This window comes from Xyrauchen texanus, chromosome 27, assembly GCF_025860055.1.
Source record: "Xyrauchen texanus isolate HMW12.3.18 chromosome 27, RBS_HiC_50CHRs, whole genome shotgun sequence".
NCBI classification, from domain to species: Eukaryota; Metazoa; Chordata; class Actinopteri; order Cypriniformes; family Catostomidae; genus Xyrauchen; species Xyrauchen texanus.
This window is the reverse complement of record NC_068302.1, coordinates 13507044-13526907: the sequence shown is the minus strand read 5'-3', so window position 1 is coordinate 13526907 and position 19864 is coordinate 13507044. Positions and strand designations below refer to the sequence as shown.

General features: G+C 41.1%; 1 protein-coding gene across 1 annotated transcript in view; it reads left to right on the top strand.

The window, feature by feature from the left end:
• si:dkeyp-14d3.1 (transmembrane protein 132C) overlaps window positions 1-19864 on the top strand; it is a 402929-nt gene that overhangs the window by 375283 nt on the left and 7782 nt on the right. Inside the window, exons 7-8 of the mRNA XM_052094014.1 lie at window positions 7361-7634; window positions 14029-14220. Coding sequence (XP_051949974.1) covers window positions 7361-7634; window positions 14029-14220 — 466 coding nt within the window. The remainder of the gene's footprint in view (window positions 1-7360; window positions 7635-14028; window positions 14221-19864) is intronic.

The window sequence follows — 19864 nt, the reverse complement described above, 5'->3', positions numbered from 1 at the left end:
TCCTAAAAAAACAACAGTGGCATTATGTAAACAAACCAGCATTTAAAGGGTTAAAATTCTAAAAATGAATGAATGTTTGGTCATTATGATTAGAGCTGATGCTGGTTAAAAAAATTATGTCAGTGAAAGTGGAAAAAAATATAAATCTATAATATTTTTATGACAGTTTTTGGACATGGCCATTTTTGTCCATAATGAATCTATGTGTAACTTTTTTTAATTGATGCACAAGGGTTAAGACCTTTTTTTTACTATAAATCTGCACTTTTACTTTCACATTCTTCTTTTGTTTTGGGCAATTTACATTCTTCGTTCATATTGACACCTAGTGGGCAGGCAGGAGAATTTATGGTAAAAAGGTCTTAAATATTCATCTGTTTCTCCCCACACCTATTATATTGCTTGTGAATATATAGATTGAACCACTTTAGATAATGTGGATTACTTTTATGCTGCATTTGTGTGTATTTTGGACCTTCAAAGTTCTGGTCATCATTCACTTGCATTGTGTGAACCTACAGAGCTGAGATATATATGTTGTTTTTATCTTTGTTTGTGTTCAGCAGAAGATATAATGTCATACACATCTAGGATGGCATGAGGGTGAGAAAATGATGATTAATATGAACATAAATATATATATATAAGTATTGAATGTATTGTAACAGTGTAAGGTCAAATTTATTGCAAATGTGCTCCCTGACAGAAATCTGAAATATGGCAAGGAAAAAATAGATAAAGATATATTTCACATATTTTGATATTTTTTAGGCTACATAGGCCTATTCAAATTCCACTATGATAGGAACATATATGAAAACAACCATTTCTGTAGTATTTTGAAATGCATGTTGCATGTATGTGCAAGTATGTGACTTTTTATATCATGTATTTTTATATAGGCCTGTGATTTTATGTAATATATTGTGATATATCAGATTTCTGTATGGGTTTAAACTTAAAGTTAAACTGTAAATGTCAATTGGAAATTTTACTTTTACTGAAATAACTTTTGGTACACCAGTTTGTTAGTTGAAGGCTGTGAGGGTTTTTGTAAGAGCTAATTTGTGACTTTTATGGATGCACATCTTAAAGCTGTTAATTGCCAAATAAATTATGTCTAAACGTTCTTAAAATGAATACAGGATGCTAATTACTTGGTTTGCACATCAACCTTCTCATTGTGCGTTAAATGTGTGTGTGTTTTGTAGATTACATTGAGAAGATGCCTGCTTAGTATACAAACAAGCTTTTGTGCAGGCAAGTCTAAATAAACAGCCCTCATATTAAAGGACATTCAACATTAAAGGGAGTGTTGTGAAGTTAATGTCAATCAATTCTTTCAAACTGTTTGATTCATTGCACATGCTAAAAAATACAGTTCAATAAATCAATTGAATGCTCACATCAATAATGTTTTCAGATGTCCCATGTTTTACTGTTCATTAAAATAGTGTTTGTTTTTTAATTTTGTAATTTTTTGTTCGAATTATTGTGCTAAGGTAAACATCATTGCCAAAATGTTGATGTGTATGGTATACCGTCCCACACCATTTGTGCTATGGATGTGAATGATACCTTAAAACATGTGCTCCTTATCGAGTAAAGGTGGGGGTGAAATTATTTTTCCAAGCCACCAGATGATACAGATGTTAAAATTGGGTGGAAAAAGATCCCATAGACTTTCATTGAAAAGGGGCAACACACATATAGTATCTAGGACTTAGAACATCATAAATACATGAAGGAGGGTTTTTTTGACTTGGGTTAGTAAGCAACCACCTAGAAAGTTTTCAGGACTACTCACATTTTCTGCTCACAGATGTAACAATCTAAGTCTGTTTATTTCTCTAAATGTTTTGAGTTTTTGCCATTTAATTCATGCACTATTCTACAAATTGAAATGAATGTAAAAGGTTAGTTCCCTTTAAAAAAAATGAAAATAACTGTCATCATATACTCACCAGACTTTTTTCTGTTGAACATAAAAATATAAATTTTTAATCAAATAGAAATGATTTTAAATGATCTCTGTTTCTCACCAAAAGCTTCTGTATGGCTTCAGAAGATGCCCATTGTTTATGCTACATGTGGACTGCTTTAATGATATTTTCATGGTTCTTTTGGCTCTCTTTTTTTTTTTTAGCTTCTTTAGTTCCCTTTCATTGTTATTGCTTGGAAAAGAGTGACCAGTACGTTCTACAGAATTTCTCCTTTTGTGTTTCATCGAAGAAAGAGAACCACACATTACCTTTAAGGTGAAAGTAATTCATATGTAATGCATGATTGCTTGGACAATACTAGTCAACTTAAACTTGAATAGGAAAAGTGAGAAAGCCCTACAACAGCAGTGTCTTCATGGTACAGAGTCTCCAGCAGTAGGTGGTTGTCTGTCAAGGCGGATCAAGTGGACTCTAATGAGGGGCTCGATTGCCTCATTGTGACAGCCTCAATCTTACACAATCTGCGAGAGCACTAACAAGATGGCCACCTGACGCAATCATGTTCTGATTTAGTGACAGAGCCCCAAAGTTTGTTTTAATGTCCCAGTCTTGTGGCAATAATGTACATTGCTGTGGTGACACCTTTAGAACCCACTCACTCATGTTCTAGCATTCATCATGCTAGTTGCTTCCAGAGCTCCTACACAGTTGTAGGCGGCAAAGTTGGGACTCACTTAGTGTTGTTAGTTCAGTCAGACTTTGATGTTACATTAAATAATGGTGATTACATTTGCATCCAATCTAATTGAATGCTGTGCAAGATTCAGTCGCCCTGCAGAATCTGATTCCCCTTAGGCCCCAATGGGTAGCTTTATCTAATGCCTGATCAGAAGTGTCGGACTCATCTTTCTGTTTTAGTTGATCATGTACATACAGTCAGAATTTAACAATACTTCAATGTGGATACTGTAATATTTTTGTAATAAATTTTTTCCCGTTTCGCGGCCAGCATTTTTCTCCCGATGGCCAGTCCTCCCCTGATCGGCAAAAGGAAGAGGACTGGCCATCGGGAAAATGCCTAGTATGTCAGATTACAAATCCAGCCCTGCCATGTCCACTGTACCATGTAGCACGAAATTCAATATTCTTATGTGGTGACATGATGTAACTTGTGCTGTATGTTATATTAGTAGGTTAAAGTATTTGATTAGCATGCTAACCATAGAGAATGCTGCTTAGCAGGCTAATAGGTTAGCATACTAACTGAAAACACAAAGAGAAATGTGTTATATATTATTTAAAAAACATTCATTGACATATTTTCAATGTTACGTTTAAAATTATCAAGAAGACAAATCATCAAGATTTAAGATTTTCAGTCAGGCACAGCATAGAGTAGAATACTGAAAACAAGTCCTTTCAGGTAAAGAAATCACTTTGGTGTTTCAGATTCTGAGGAAGGATATAAGTTAAGTGGCCTCTCAGCCTAGCCAATATCAGAACCCTTTTACATAGAGGAGCCTACAAGCTTAGCCTAAAATAGCATAACAAGGCGGTCCCATATAGACTACATTCTATGGGCGGTACACTTGCGACGAGACAAGATTCCTGTTTTTTTTTTTTTTAAATGGATGTCTGTGGAGGAGATACTTCAGTGTGCTGTAAAAACTGCTAATCACTTAATGAATTGATCATCTGTCTGCTAATATTCAGCATGTTTTAAACTAAACAATCCTTTTGGAATGAATGGCACACGGGTACCATATAGTTTTTCTACGATAAAATCTCTGCTTTATAAGAAAAGGTATGGAAAATTTGTGACAAGTAGGTGTTAGTATATGGCTATCCCCATTCATGTATATGGTACCCACAAATGTTGACCGTTGTAACACGCTAGTTGACCATTCCGCTCTCTCCGATGGTAAAAGCGCAGAGGTTTTGTATATCTCCTGTATAGAAGATCTCTGGCTAATACGCTAGTTTAGTTGGTTGGCCTGCTGGTGTTCCAGCCTGATGTGAAAAGTGCCCAAAACCTCTCCTAAATCATCAACAGACCAGCATCAAGGTCCTTTTTTTTCCAGCAGAGTTTGTTTTGAAATATCACTGGTAATTTGTTCTAATCTTGTCCAAATGCCTCCAACTCTGCATGGAGTCTCTGAAATGCAGGTTGTTAATGAAAGACTTCACCGTCAGCACATAAGGAATAATTAGCCTAGCAATGCTTAGGCACACTCATCTAGCATTTCAGAAAGTGCTGGGGCTCTGTCAGCAGTTTATGAACATGTGTTTGGCTCAGCCCAGACAATTATTAACCAGTGGTAGATTTGGTGGGTGGGATGCCAAAATACGCTCATCTTTCCTGTAATTATCACAGTGTGAACATGCTTAGCATGGATGAATGGCCATGATAAATGGCAATGTCGTCCCACGTTTGCTTTATTTGACCGAAAGACATTTTACATGCAAGAGAGGAGAAAATATCAATTTTGGCCCATCGCCTCAAAATGTGTGTGTGGCGAGGCGTAACAGGCATGACCTTGCTGATGTAACAGCATTATGGTTTGATGCAAGTGGGCGCTGATGATCCATTTGCTTGCCAGTATATGTGTGTGAGTTTGAGAGAGGGAGCGAGAATTATAGGGCTCTTCGGTCTCTGCCAAATGTACTGCCAGTTGGTCCGTATAGTGTGTACTAGAGTGAAACTGACCCGAGAGAGCAGTTTTGTGTGTATGCCAAGCCGAGAGCGTGTAGAGTGCCAGGTTGCTCCTCACTTTGTGGGGTAGTGTTAAAAGTATTCTCTCAACACCAGGCAAGCATGATAAGTCACACCATTGGGAATGGTTATTCCTGTCTGTATCGAGAAATTACACTGTGCGAGTGAGATATGTGTTGTTGGTTCAGGCTGCCCCTTAAGGGATGTGCCTGTTCACTGAAAAATATTGTTTATTGAATCGTCTCCTAACCTCCCGTCTAGCTGCCAATGCCATCTTACCCAGAACAACTGATGGCTAAATCACAAAATGTCATTTGTAAATATTCCATCTGTTTCAATAAAGACTTTTTTCAAATTGTTGTTCTTAAATAAGGCCATGGATTGACATTTACATTTTACACTGTGAAGGTTGAACTTAGAGTATTATTTTAAATATATATATATATATATATATATATATATATATATATATATATATATATATATATATATATATATATATCAGAGCTTCAGGCCTCGGAGCATTTCTCTCAATATTTGGAGTTTACTAAGCAAAACTGGAGTTTGAAAAAGATGTAATGATCAAACACTGTCTGTTTTAACTAATAACACACATATTGTTGTTTTGTTTTTGTACATATTGAAAACGTGACGCTAATTATGTCATTAAAAGCTAAATGTGCTTTAAAATAAATAAGTAATGAGGTGGGACAAAATAATTGTTCTGCCATGCGTGTGTTGGCTTTTCAGCTTTTTAATTGATGTAATTGATTAAACTTAGATTGGATTTGAAATGCATTTGCTCTGCATTAGAAATCTGCTTACAGTACAGTAACACACTCTAATGCTAAACCAGTGTACCTACTGTATACAAACATACACCTTCCTTACAGATATCCCAGAATGAATTTGAATGCAATATCTTAAACTTTTAAACACAACATGGATTTCTTTCAGTGGTTTTATGACTTTATGATAGAAAAAAATTTTTTGACCAGATTACTAGACCATCTTTGATAAGTGAAGCACATTGGGCCCTTTGTTCTTTCTGCTGCTCTTTACCTTGATCGTGTGCCCTTCAGCATCAAACCTAGGTGTAGTTGCACAGTCATTTTTGAATGAATGTACAGGCTTTATTTTGTGTGCTACAGGTTGCACAGAATGTTTAGCTCTTGCTGCAAATGTCACTCAGTCATAGAGTATTAAACACAACTGATATGCTTAATTAGCCTCCCTTGATTAGGTGCATCAGCCTAATCGAGCTTAATGGAAGCACACCAAAAAGCTCTTGTTTCTGTCTAAAATGGGTTACAGGCTATGTATGTGTCTTCTTCTACTGTTCTTTGCATTGTACTTTACTGCACTATTATGTATCTAGACTACAGAGTTTCAATAGGTGTCGTGGTCACACCCATTGCCCATTAAACAGAAGGCTTTAGTGATATTATTTAGTGATATTATTTGGAATAGAAATACTTGAGCTAAATAAATAAACTTTTATGAACAATGTTGGGCCATTTGCCATCAATTTCCTACATGCTTTTTATGTAGGCTATTTGATACAGGCTTTATAACATTTCTGGAGCTTGCACCTAACACATGCTTTCTCACTTGCACCAACATACAAAAGAGGTCTACTCTGGAAATTGCATTGCGGCACTGCTAATATTGAGTGCATTTACATGTAAACCACTGATAACTACCAAAAATCAGCTCATTTGCAAGTTGCTTTGGATAAAAACAACTGCTAAATTAATACATGTAAATATATAAATGTTATGTAGATAGTGGACATAGGCACTCAGCGAACACTTTATTAGGAACACTATGGTCATAATAAAGTGCCCAATATGGTCTTCTGCTGTTGTACCCCATCTGCCTCAAGGTTCGATGTGTGGTGCATTCTGAGATGCTATTCTGCCTGAGTTACCATAGTCTTTCTGTCAGCGAAAACCAATCTGGCCATTCTCCGTTGACCTCTCTAATCCACAAGGCTTTTCTGTCCACAGAACTGCTGCACACTGGAGGTTTTTTGGTTTTGGCACCATTCAGACACTAAAAACTGATGTGTGAAAATCCCAGGAGATCATCAGAAATACTGAAACCAGCCCATCTGGCACCAACAATTATGTCACGGTCAAAATCAATGAGATTAAATATTTTCCTATTCTAATGATTGATGTGAACATTAACTGAAGCTCCTGACCTGTATCTGCATGTTTTAATGCAATGCACTGCTTGAAAAATAAGTATTAAACTGAACTGCATGTAACTAGTTCTGCAATATTTGTGCCACGAACATAAATGATACCTCAAATCTAGCTGCTTGTTGAGGAGTGGTGTGCTATTACTTATACAAATGATTGGACTTTCCCTGGCGGACAATAAAACAGGGAAATGATTCCCTAAACCAACATTGAAAGAGGGACCTAAACCTTAACTAGGGGCCAGAATATCATGAAGTCTTGGGGGTGGGCTCTGGGCCGGTAAGCAAAAACCTAGCAACCACTCAGAACACCCTAGCAACCACCTAGTAAGGACCTGGCAACCACCCACAGTACACTAGCAATTGTGGTGGCCACAGGTGTGGTGGAGTTTAATAAAAACATGATTGGTTAGAACTTAAAAGTAATGACAAATATTATATAAATAATGACTATCCTGATGCAGATGCAGACATTTATTCTTTTCTATACATTTCCAGGTCAACACGGGACAGTGACGATGATGATGATGAAGAGCGGAGAGGAAAGACCTGTACACTGCAGTACCAGAGAGCCATGGTGCGTGTGCTCACGCACTTTATTGCAGAATCCTCAGACACGCGAGGTCAGGTGGCCCACATGCTCGGCACTGACTGGCAAGTGGATATTACGGAACTAGTCTGGGACTTCCTGAAAGTAGAAAACCCACGAATCGCCAGGCTGAGAGAGGGACGTGTTCTGGAGGGCATGGACACAGGCATGACCAGCATTCAGGTATGTGTGTGTGTTCAGGGGAAGATTAAAGGCCAGATGAAATTGCTTGTTACTTTATTTATTTATTTATTTGTATTTTGGAATGAAACGTTAATTTGAGTGGAAAATATTGAAGGGCTTTTTCTTTTTTGTTTTAGCCAATAGGCTAAATGGTTATGGCACAGCCATGAACCATGATTTGCCAGTTTGTGACAGGTGGTAAGGTAATTTTGGTCAGTTTGGTCAGCAAGAAAAATATTGATTTTTAAAAGTGTTTACCTGATAAATGTGAATTTTGTCAATGTTTAAGAGTACACTAGCATATAGATTATGTTCAAGTTAAAAACAAAATGGACTAAAAGCCACAAAACCCTCATTTTGATTTCATGGGGTCTAATTTTGATTTCATCGGGACAACTGGCCAAGCTGGTGTTAGCTGGTCTAACTGCTCTCCCATTATGACCAAGCTGGTGTTTAGTTGGTTAACTTGTCAGCCAGCCGGTCTCCAAATTAAATTTGGATTAACATTTTTGGATGAACTATTCCTTTAAGCTGTTTTTAATTAAGATATTATGTATCCTGCAACCCACTTTCCTCTGTCTCTGAAAGTGGGCTAATATTGCAATGTACATATGTCTGAGGAGGTGTTAGTCATCTGGATTTATCTTGCTGTTCCTTTGTGCTTTGAGAGCAGATACCTTGTATGAGCATCTCTGCAGTGAAAGTGTGGGCAGGCAGGATACTGTCTATAAGACCTTTTTATTGCATAAATCACTAGATGGGTTTACAGCTCATACCTCTGCCTATAATTGATGGTAATCCCTGTGTGCAATGCTGTTTTCAATAACCCTTCTCTGAGTAGGAGCAGTGTTGGGGAGTAACTAACTATAAAGTAGCAACACTAATAACTTAACTTCATTGTGTGGCAATAATTAAGGTGTTTTCAAAATGCAGTAGCTTTTCCACTTACAAAATACTTTCAGTATGTTTACATTGGGCAGTTATAATTGAGCTACTGCTGTTTTTTTTTTGTTTGTTTTTTTTTTTGTAGTCACCATGCAAAATCTAATAACAGAAGAAAGGACATCAGCTGAGGAAGTGATGTAGACAGTTTCCGGTTGACCATTTAGTACATCAAAGAAGTCCACTAACTACCTTCTCAACAGTGAGATGTACACAAAAGGGCACAACGACGTGAAAAAGTTTACAGCGAAGTGCATTCCTTACATTTTCAAAGCATTGATTATAGTGTAGCTCAGATAACTGATGGCTGCAAAAATGGGGCATGACAGTTAAGTGTTAAGAAAAGTCAAAGGCAGTCATTAAGTGTGACACCTTCCCTCCATTTGTAATTGGTGTGACAGGCTCACTGACTAGGAGGGAAAGATCAGCAACAACAGTCACTAAGTGTGACATCCCCAGTGTTAAGCTTGTCAACAAAATCACAGATGAAAATTTTTATTGACGAAGGGTTTTTTTGATTTCGTCAACGATAACCAAAACGAGAAGAAAAAGGTGCATCATGGCGGTAATGAAACGGTTTTATTAAAGCATAGTGTTGATGAAATATGACAAGATAAAAATTATACTGCAAGATATCAACAGTGCAAGATATAAGCAGAAGAAGAAATATGTATAGAATCTGTATAGAAAAGATATTAGATATGGATTCATCTAATCCAGTATGTTGTGGATTTCTCCGCTTGAGCAGCGTGAGTTGAACGCGCTAACACCGGCAAAATGAACCGCTTTAAGACGGGGTAAATACCTCATTCAAACACTTCTTATGTATACATGAGTTTAATGACTAAAATGAACTATAATATTGATAAAAATGATGTTATTTTCATCAGAGTAAAACTGACTAAAAGAAATGAATATGACATGACAAAATGTTGATTCATTTTAAAAGACATTTTCGTGAAAAGACTAAAACGATGACTAAAACTATGTATAAGGACATTATTCTTATAAACTCTTATAGACTATGGAGAGATGGCATGAAAAAATAGAAGATGAAGAAAATATAGGGTTTATCTATATTTTCCTAGTGATCCCTGGTATTTTTATAAATTTGATGTCTGTATACTTGAACAATTGGAATAAGTAAAACACTGTTATACCCACACAATGATACTTCAAAGTAAAATATATGCAGTAGATAATGTGTAATTTGTAATGTTTACATTCTGCATTCATGCCGCTAATACTAAAGCTAGCATGCTAACCTTGGCCATAGTATGCACCTGTTACCCTCTTTTATTGTATTTTATGACGTAAGATCATGAAAAGGATTTTTATACTTGTTTTGAAAGAAAGATATTTGATGCTACTGCAAAGATGGGTGTTGGGTGTGAGGAGTACTCAACCTCTAGATAGGAAAGGGGCTAATATGGGTGTAACTATGGTGGAAAGGTCCCTGATAGCACACGTACATCACCCATTCATCTATTTGATGTGTGTTTACACCTGGAAGACTTTTTTTTTTTTTAAGTATGTCTCAGCTGTCAATAAGACATTCAGCAGATTGGTACTCCCAATACATGAGTCACCCTACATGATGATGATGATGATTTTTTGTAAATCTGATCTTTTTAAGATGTTTAGCAGATGTTAATTTCCATAAGATGATAAGTTAATGGGCAGAATACAGACAAAAGTATAACAATTACAGCCCCTATTTCCTTCGAAGGCTTTACCATCCACTGTGAGAGCTGTGTAGGTTTGAAAGGTGTGAGGCTCATAAATAACATTTATTCTGAATCTGAACTCACCTTATAAGTCATTTTTATTGGATATTCAGTTTGAAGTGATCTCAAAGCATGATTTTTCTCCCTTCAAAGTGCTCTTTGGAGGCTGATTTATTCTATTTGGAACGCAGGGACATTTCTGTTTTTGTTGCTCTTCTTCTCTGCTTTGTGTTGTGTGCAACTTTCGGGTACATTTTTTCGGAGCCTGCACATAATGCCGAGGTCAATGGTGGTACGATTAACATGTATACTGTACATGCTGGATGGGGCCATTTAAAGTGCATGTTAGCACACTCAATGCATAGTAATGTAGCACGAGTTTGATGCTTTCATTCTAATTGAGATAATAAAGTACATTTATATCTAAATAATAAAATAATTAAACAGTTTACGTTTACTATCACATGATATATAGTTATTTGTTCATAAAAAGACAAATTATTCATATATTCATACACATTTCTTCTATATCACGTTGAATTTCTGTAACAATGGGGAATTATTCTGTATTCCCTCCTACAAATTATATAAAAGACATAATTTTTTCTTACTCTTACTTTTTACCTTCAGTTGGGAAGTAATGAATCCTGTTCTAGATTTGTTGCATTATTTCTTTGATAAATAAATAAAAAAACATAAAAATATATCACAATATATTCTATTCTATACTTTTCTAATAGTCTTGAAAATGTTTGCATTTTTTTAGATCCATTTGTGTTGGATAGATATACTGTTTGTGCCAGGTCTCTAAAGACCAGAGTATTTAATGATACAAAGTATCCTTCCCCAATACTGAGTGGGAGAATATAAATTATACTATTTGTATCAATAGAAAATATAGGATCTACTAGTATACACTTTGGTAATATTTTCACATGCAAATGGTACAAGTCTTAGAAAACACCAAATTCATCACACTTGTATCAAAGCAAGTCATCGATTCAAAACCTGAAATCATGCTTTCATTAGGATTGTACATATATCCTTTCATATAATCACTGTTTCAGAACAAAAGATTATTGTGACATGTAATGAGAACATTTGGTTTTAACACCACAACACAATAGAATGATCTTCTTTCAGTTTAGTAATTTTAACCATCTGTTAATTCAGTAGCAAACAATGAAAGATCCATTTCCAAATTGACTTTAAAGATGTTGAATTAAAAATCTTTCAGTACTGTAAAGTCACATTATACAGTTACATTGCCTAACCAAATTGACATTACTGTAAATTCATAATGCCTGTAATATCAATACAGTTTGTAATTAAAAGGTGTGATCAATTAAGATATAGTATGGCATGACGTTCTTTGTCATTCCTGAGAGTACAGAATTTGCTGTCAAAAAAGTACAGTAATGAACATTGTAATGTTATTTACTGTACTGTTCCATATGCAGGGTTGGGAGGGTTACTTTTGAAATGTAATCCACTACAGATTACAGAATACATGCTGTAAAATGTCATTTTTAACGTATTCTGTTAGATTACTCAAGGTCAGTAACGTATTCAAAATTCTTCAGCATTTTTTTCACTTGTTTTGACTATAAAAACTCTGCCAGTACAGTAAGACAAAATACATATATTAAAAACCAAAATTTTTATTTTATTAAGTGCGGTAACTGTACTTTTACTGTGCTATTTTCCCACCGTCTGGGTTCGCTACTTCCCTGTCCTGATTTAATTTTTATCTATCAACATTATTGACTAGGGGGAGTCTCATGACTCCCGTCAAATCAAATCACACATAAAAATAACTTGAACGGCAGCTGTAGATCTGGTGCCAACTGTTATGGATGTGGAGGATGCCTCAAACACAGTTTACAGCTGAACATCAAGGCAGCACCTGAAAGGGATTTTTGCAGTGTAAAAGGCCAATTGCATGATTGCGTCATGTGAGTTCCCCTTCTGTCACTCACTCAACATTGTGTCAATTGTAGTGACACAATGGGCTTCTTTCGGGAGCCTCGGATACCTCTGAATATGAAAAAGGCCAATACCAATTTGGCGAACAGAATTTGCATGCCCCACCCCCGGACATACTGGTATAAAATGCGGGATGTACCTCTGTTCAGTCAGATTCTTTCTTCGGAGCCGAGCGGTTATGTGTGTTCTGAAGCTGAAAAACCTCACTTCTGATCCACTCACCTCTAAGAGGGCTTTCCTGTTGGATCTACGGTGCATTGCCAACGGCTTTCTCCGTTCTCTGCACGCCAGTGCAGTCCATGCCCCTGGGCGCTTAAACAACTCCTCTAAAAGAGCAATCCTTTCTCTAAAAGAGTTACGCATTGGCGTTGAACGTCTTTCTCAAGACACGTCTTTATCAAGATGCCCTTCCGCCTTTGCATTGTTCCTGGAAGCGTTAGATATCTCTCCACTTCTGATGGCCATAGGCGCTGCCTTGTGTGTCTGGGTCGTGATCACACCGAGGCAGCATTTGTGTATGGTTCACGTACGTATTGCGAGAACCTGACCATGGCATCTTTGCGGTTGCAGCTTTCCCTTTTCAAAGGAAACGCCACTCCAGCCGCCCCCCACGTTGCTCCTTCTTCCCACGGGATTGGCCATGGAGCAGGATGATGACATCGCCGATGCATCGGAGAACATCGCAGCATCTGATGCGGAGGACTCGACTGGGCTACCGCCTTCTGGGCTGACAGCCAAATGTCCGATATGCTTGCCCAGGCCGCCGTGAGCATGGGGCTGGACTGGAAACCTCCGTCCTCCCCTCAACCCTCATGGCTAGACGACTGGTTCCTCAGTTCAGGGGCCGAGATGGGGAAGGGTTTCTACAGCCCTTACTTCATCGTACCCAGAAAAGGAGGTGGGTTGAGCCCACTCTTGTACCTCCGAGTTCTCAACCAGGCTCTAAAACACATTCTAACATGCGTCCGCCATCAAGATTGGTTCGCAGCGGTAGACCTGAAGGACGCGTACTTCCACATCTCGATTCTGCCACGAGACCAACCCTTTCTAAGGTTTGCGTTAAAGGGCCGAGCATACCAGTACAAGGTCCTACCCTTCAGCCTGTCCCTGTCCCCTCGCATCTTCACGAAGGTCGCAGAGGCCGCCCTTGCCCCACTAAGGGAAGTGGGCATCCGCATACTCAACTACCTCGATGACTGGCTGACCTTAACTCACTCTCGAGAGGCACTATAAGCCCAAAGGGACCAGGTGCTCAGGCACCTCAGCCGTATAGAGCTTCAGCTCAACTGGGAAAAGAGCAAGCTCTCCCCGTTTCAGAGCATCACTTTTCTCGGCATGGAGATGCTCTCAATGGTAGCACGCCTCACAAACAAGCACCTGCAGTCAGTGCTGAATTGTCTCTCGTCATTCAAAGTAGGCACCGCAGTTACTCTAAAGCAGTTCCAGAGGCTCCTGGGGCATATGGCAAACTCAGCCGCACTGCTAGGGTTGATGCATATGAGACCGCTCCAGACTCGAGTCGCAAGTTGGGCATGCGCCACGGCACGTAGCATGTGATCTTCACCCCCCTCTGCCGTCAGCTATTCAACCCCTGGACAGACCTCTGTTTCCTGTGAACAGGAGTCACCCTACATGATGATGATGATGATCTGTTGAGAGATTAGTGTTTAGAGTCTTACATGTGAAAATAGTACCAAAGTGAATAAAAACTAATAATTTATGTGCATGTTGTCCTGTAGGTTCTGTCCCCACTGTCTGATTCCATCCTGGCAGAGAAGACAGTGAGGGTTGTGGATGACAGGGTGACCATCACTGAACTGGGCCTGCAATTAGTCAGTGGCCTGACTCTCAGCCTGCAGCTCAGCACAGGAAGTAACCGAGCCATCAGCGCCACAGCAACCACACAGGAAGTGCTCAGCAATCCTAAACAGGTCATTTCATTGTGAAAAACCATAAAATATCATGTATTTATGTAGGTCTGTACATGTTTTGTCCAAAAGTATATGGAAATGTTTGGTTGTCAAACACTTGTGGAAGATGTCCATAGTCAATGTAATGAACTAAACATTTGGTTACTCTGCTAGGACACCTGACTTCATATATCCATAAAAACTCCTTAGAGACCAGTTGGTTAAAATCGATTGCAAAAATAACTCAGAAAATTTAGTTCTGAGAAAAGGTCTAGTATAAAGTTTAAGTGTGGCTTAAGAGTACAAATACCTTTTGAGACTAATTTACTAACACAGATTTTCTTCTTATGAATAAATAAAATTGATATGGTACAGCACAGTCATTTCCAACTGCAAAACCCTTCTTTTAAGAATAATACTGAATAATGAATATAAAATATTCTGTGTGTGTGTGTGTGTGTGTGTATATGTATGTACAGTATATATATATATATATATATTTAAGCAATATCACACAAGCAAGAGTGCGATGTGGCCTTACATCAACACTGCTCTGAACTCAGGCCTCAGGCCGAGTGCCATAGGTAATCACAGCAGTGCTGATTTAGGGATATAGCACGATTGCGAGTAATGAACAAGTACATTTTTAAAAATGAGTATGGTCATAAAAACACATCTGTGCAATGTGCATGGAACTACTTTATTACGCGGCGGAACAGAATCTGCCGTTGCTAGTTCAAACCAAATGATGCATCCAAGCCTCAGAAATTTCACTTCAGAAATAGTATCACTGCTTGTGCTGTTTCTAAGAAGTTATTGGATAAACAAGGATGGATGGATGGATGGATGGATGTGTGTATGTGTGTGTGTGTGTGTGTGTGTGTGTGTGTGTGTGTGTGTGTGTGTGTGTGTGTGTCTGAGAGAGAGAGAGAGAGAGCGTGAGTGATCACCTGTTGCCACACCCAAGCAGAGATGCTGTCAGCTTTCTCAGTGGAAAACGTCATGGTTACTGATGTAACCTCTGTTCCATGATGGAGGGAATGAGACAATATGTCGATGAGTTGACACTAGGGGTAACCCTTGGGAGCCCAGAGATCTCTGATCTTTGAGAAAAGGCCAATGAGAATTGGCGTGTGGGATTTGCATGCCACTCTCCTCACATACGGGTATAAAAGGAGTGCCGCTTGGAAACACACACTCAGGTTTCGCACTGAGGAGCCGAGCCAAAGACCTGGCCATTTCAGCGGTTGGTTCAGTGTTGTGGTAAGAGAGACACAACGTCTCGTTCCCTCCATCAGGGAACGGAGGTTACATCAGTAACCATGATGTTCCCTATCTATCACAAACTCGACGTTGAGTCGATGAGTTGACACTAGGGGTCCCAATGGAAAACGCCACAAGAGCTGAACCGGGTTATGCAGACTGGCTTTGCGAGATGGGCAGAACTCTGTGTGCCTCGTAGCCAGCACAGCAAGCTGTCGCGTAACTACCCCCAACACACTGGCAGGCATGAAGTGGTCCCCTACTCCTCAGGGAGTGGCTAAATGCTCTTAAGTTTAAAGACTGGCTGGCCCAGCCATAGCCTTCTCTCTACTGTTCTTCGCGAAAAAGGAACAAAATAGTTTAGCTGGGCGTCATAAAAGGTCCATGTTGGGGGGGTGTCTCTATAAAGACGAGGACACCGCGGAGACCACATCCGGCCCCGAGGGGGGTTCTAAGTGGAATTCAAAACACGGTCTTACCGGGTCAAAGCGGAAGCACGTTGTGCGGAGCGGTGCAATGTAGGAGCTAACCAAGGAGGGTAAGTGTTACTACAAACACGGTGATCAGGGAGAGAGGGCCCTCTGCCCAAGGAAGACACGGTTTACCAGTGGGGAAACTATTTCGCATAAAATACATCACACAGGGTTACCTAGGTGCACTTACCCCTGTGTGACATGCGTATTGTGGTGGCGGTGAGCCTAAGCTGGGCTAAGGAGGAAGAACGTCCAGGGATCACTCTTTTTGAATGTAACTGGGAAAGAGCACATGTCTTCACCTCAAGGGAGGGGAAGGGCGCTATGCACAAACAGTACACTTACCTGTTTGTGTCATCTGATAACACAAACGAAACTGGCTCAACCCTGAGGTGGTAAAACGTGGTGATGTTAGGTGTTGCCCAGCCCTCAGCTCTACAGATGTTTGCTAGAGAGGTGCCGCGGGACAACGCCCAAGAAGCCGCAACACCCCTGGTAGAGTGGGCTCGCAGGCCAGCAGGGGGCGGCACATGCTAGGCATGGTATGCCATAGTGATGGCGTCGATAACCCAGTGAGCGATACTCTGTTTGGAGACAGTGCTTCCATTCCGCTGTCCACTGAAGCAGACGAAGAGCTGCTCGGAGCTTCTAAAGCTCTATGTGCGATCCAAGTATCCTAGGCCTTTCAGGAACCTGATGATCAAATTGTGCTTCCCTAAATACTTCGTCCACTGCATCGTGATATGCCGATATAGCGGTCACATACACTTTCAAGGTGGAGGGGGACAGTCATCCCTCCAACTTGTCTTGCAGGAAGGAAAGCACTGATCCTAATGCGCATCTCTGGGGGTCTTCGCCTCAGGAAGAACACCACTTAGCAAATAGACGCCACTTCAGGCCATAGAGGCGCCTCGTCGAGGGGGCCCTGGCTTGAGTGATTGTGTATACCATTGCAGGTGGAAGGCCACTTAGTTCTACCATGTCCTGTCCAGGGCCCAGACATGGAGATTCCAGAGGTCCGGTCGCAGGTGCCAAATGGTGCTCCGTCCCTGAGAAAGAAGGTCCTTCCTCAGGGGAATTCGCCGGGGGGGTGGGGGGGCTGTTGCGAGGAGCATGAGGTCCGAGAACCAAGTTCGGGAGGGCCAGTAAGGGGCCACTAAGAGGATCTGCTCCTCATCCTCCCTGACCTTGCACAACGTCTGTGCAAGTAGGCTCACTGGGGGAACGCAAATTTGCATAGCCCCAGGAGCCAGCTGTGTGCCAGGGCATCTGTGCCGAAGGAAGCCTCAGTCAGAGAGTACCAAAGCGGGCAGTGGGTGGATTCTGGGGAAGCAAACAGGTCTACCAGTACTTGGCCGAATCGACTCCAGATCAGTTGGACCACCTGAGGGTACGACAGGCGAGTTGTGACATTCGAAGAGAACGTAAACTGCCTTGGCGGTTGATGTACGCAATCATCGCTGTGTTGTCTGTTCAGACCAACACATGCTTGCCCTGGATCAATGGCAGTAGCCTCCTCAGGGCAAGTAGTACCACCAGCAACTCGATGCAGTTGATGTGCCAACGCAGTCGTGGGCCGATCCAAGGGCCGGCGACCGAGTGCCCGTTGCACACGGCACCTCAGCCATGCTGAAATGCATCTGTTGTAACCAAGACGTGCCTGTGAACCTGGCCTATGAGAACTCCTGGACGTAGGAATGCTGGGTCTGACCAGGGGCCAAATAGATGGCGACAAGCCTGCGTGACAAGAATGAGGTATGTGCCGTGACGCTATGCTCATCTCTCAACTCGGGTCTGTAGCCAGTGCTGAAGTGGTCTCATATCCAGCAACCCGAGTGGCGTGACCGTCGCTGAGGATGCCATATGCCCTAGGAGCCTCTGAAAGAATTTCAGTGGACCAGCATATTCTTTCTGATCGCATGCAGACAGTGCAGCACCGACTGGCCGTGCTCATTGCTAAGGCGCACTGTCATCGAGACAGAGTCTAACTCCATACCGAGAAAAGAGATGCTCTGAACCGAGGCGAGCTTGCTCATTTCCCAGTTGACCTGAAGCCCCAAATGGCTGAGGTGCCTGAGCACCAGGTCTCTGTGTGCACACAACATGTCCCGTGAGTGAGTTAGGATTAGCCAGTCGTTGAGATAGTTGAGGATGCGGACGCCCACTTCCCTTAGTGGGGCAAGGGCTGCCACTGCGACTTTCGTGAAGGTGTGAGGAGACAAGGACAGGCTGAAGGGGAGGACTTTGTACTGTATGCCCGACCCTCGGAGGCAAACCCAGAGAAAGGGCCTGTGTCGAGGAAGAATCAAGACATGGAAGTGTGCATCCTTCGGGTCTACCACCGCGAACCAATCCTGATGCTGGACGCTCGCTAAAATGCGTCTCTGCGTTAGCATCTTGAATGAGAGTCTTTGCAGCACCCGGTTCAGAACTCGCAGGTCCAAGATTGGCCGCAACCCGCCACCTTTTTTGGGTATGATGAAGTAGGGGCTGTAATGGGAGGGACAGGCTCTATCGTATCCTTCCTGGCAGTGCTTTGCAGGCACAGGTGCACCGCAACCGCTTGGTCCACTTGGGGAATTGCTGAATAGCCCCTTGCCACCCCGCCATCGAGGGTAGTGAGAGCGGAGGAGCTCACAGGCCGCGTGCGGTCAGTGAAAGGTGGCTGCCACGAATGCCTGAGCTCATCAAACACCTCCGGGAAGAAAGGAACGGGGCGGAGCGTGGCCGTGAGTGGCGCTCTGGCCCCAGGAACCAATCATTGAGCCGCGAGAGTTCGGGGGGAGTGGAGGGTTACACTCCAGCCAGACACTCGCAGCGGCCTGGGCAAGTTGCTGAGCTGCCACACCTGAGGGTGGGATTCCAGCCGAGTCCTCAGCATCAGACATGATGCAATCGACAACTCATCTTCTTCGTGAGTCCCGAAACAGATCGCGGGCCCTCCGTAAGATGGACTGGCAACCTTGCTCCAGAGCTCGGTCGGAGCAGACGAGCGTGACGGGGAATGAGAGCGTGAACCATCCACGAACGCTGACTCTGCGTGGGTAGCTGACGGCTGACATCACTTAACTGGCTCATATTACATAAAAAAATAATCATTTACTACCACCTACTGGCTAACATGTAATGTAAAAAAAAAAATACATGTACAAAATTGACAAGCTCTTGTCGAGAGCTTGATAGCTCTTAACAGATCTGCACTGCTCTTACACTTTAGTTTAGAACCTCACAAACACAAGCGGAGTGATACACAGTGAAGTGTCGGAGTGCTGATGGTGTCAGACCATCAGTGCTCATGGAACATCTCTCGTCCAATCAGATTTAGGACCGAAACTAACTGTGGTATATATATATATATATATATATATATATATATATATATATATATATACTGCATATCCCAAATGTTTATTGCTTTTGAATTGCACTAATTAAACACCAACCTTTAAACTTTGAGAAAACATTTGAAGCCTGTGGTGTGCATTTCTCTGCAACTCCTTTCTTGTAAATGCACCATTTCCGTGTATCTAATAGCAATCCATTCATATTACGACACCTTTGAAAAACTTGCATGCAATTCTCTTTTTCTATTACAGCCTATTCAGAGAGCATTTTTTATTCATTGGCCATTTGTTTGACAAAGTGTGATGTATACCCCAGAGACTAAGGTAAATACGGTTGCTCATTGTTACCACTGTCATGGTTAATTATGGCATTGCTAATGGACTCTGAGTTGGTGGTAAATGTGCAGTGCCGTAGTACCTGGACTATAATTATTTTGTAGAGTAATTTACAGTCTTAATCAATATGACACACCTTAATTTAGCAGCAGCTCAGTGCTTTAAGCTCAATTATTTCAATTAAGCAAGACATGTGTTTGTGTATTTCAGGGAATGTATGATCTGTGTTTTTCACACAAAGCGGCAGAG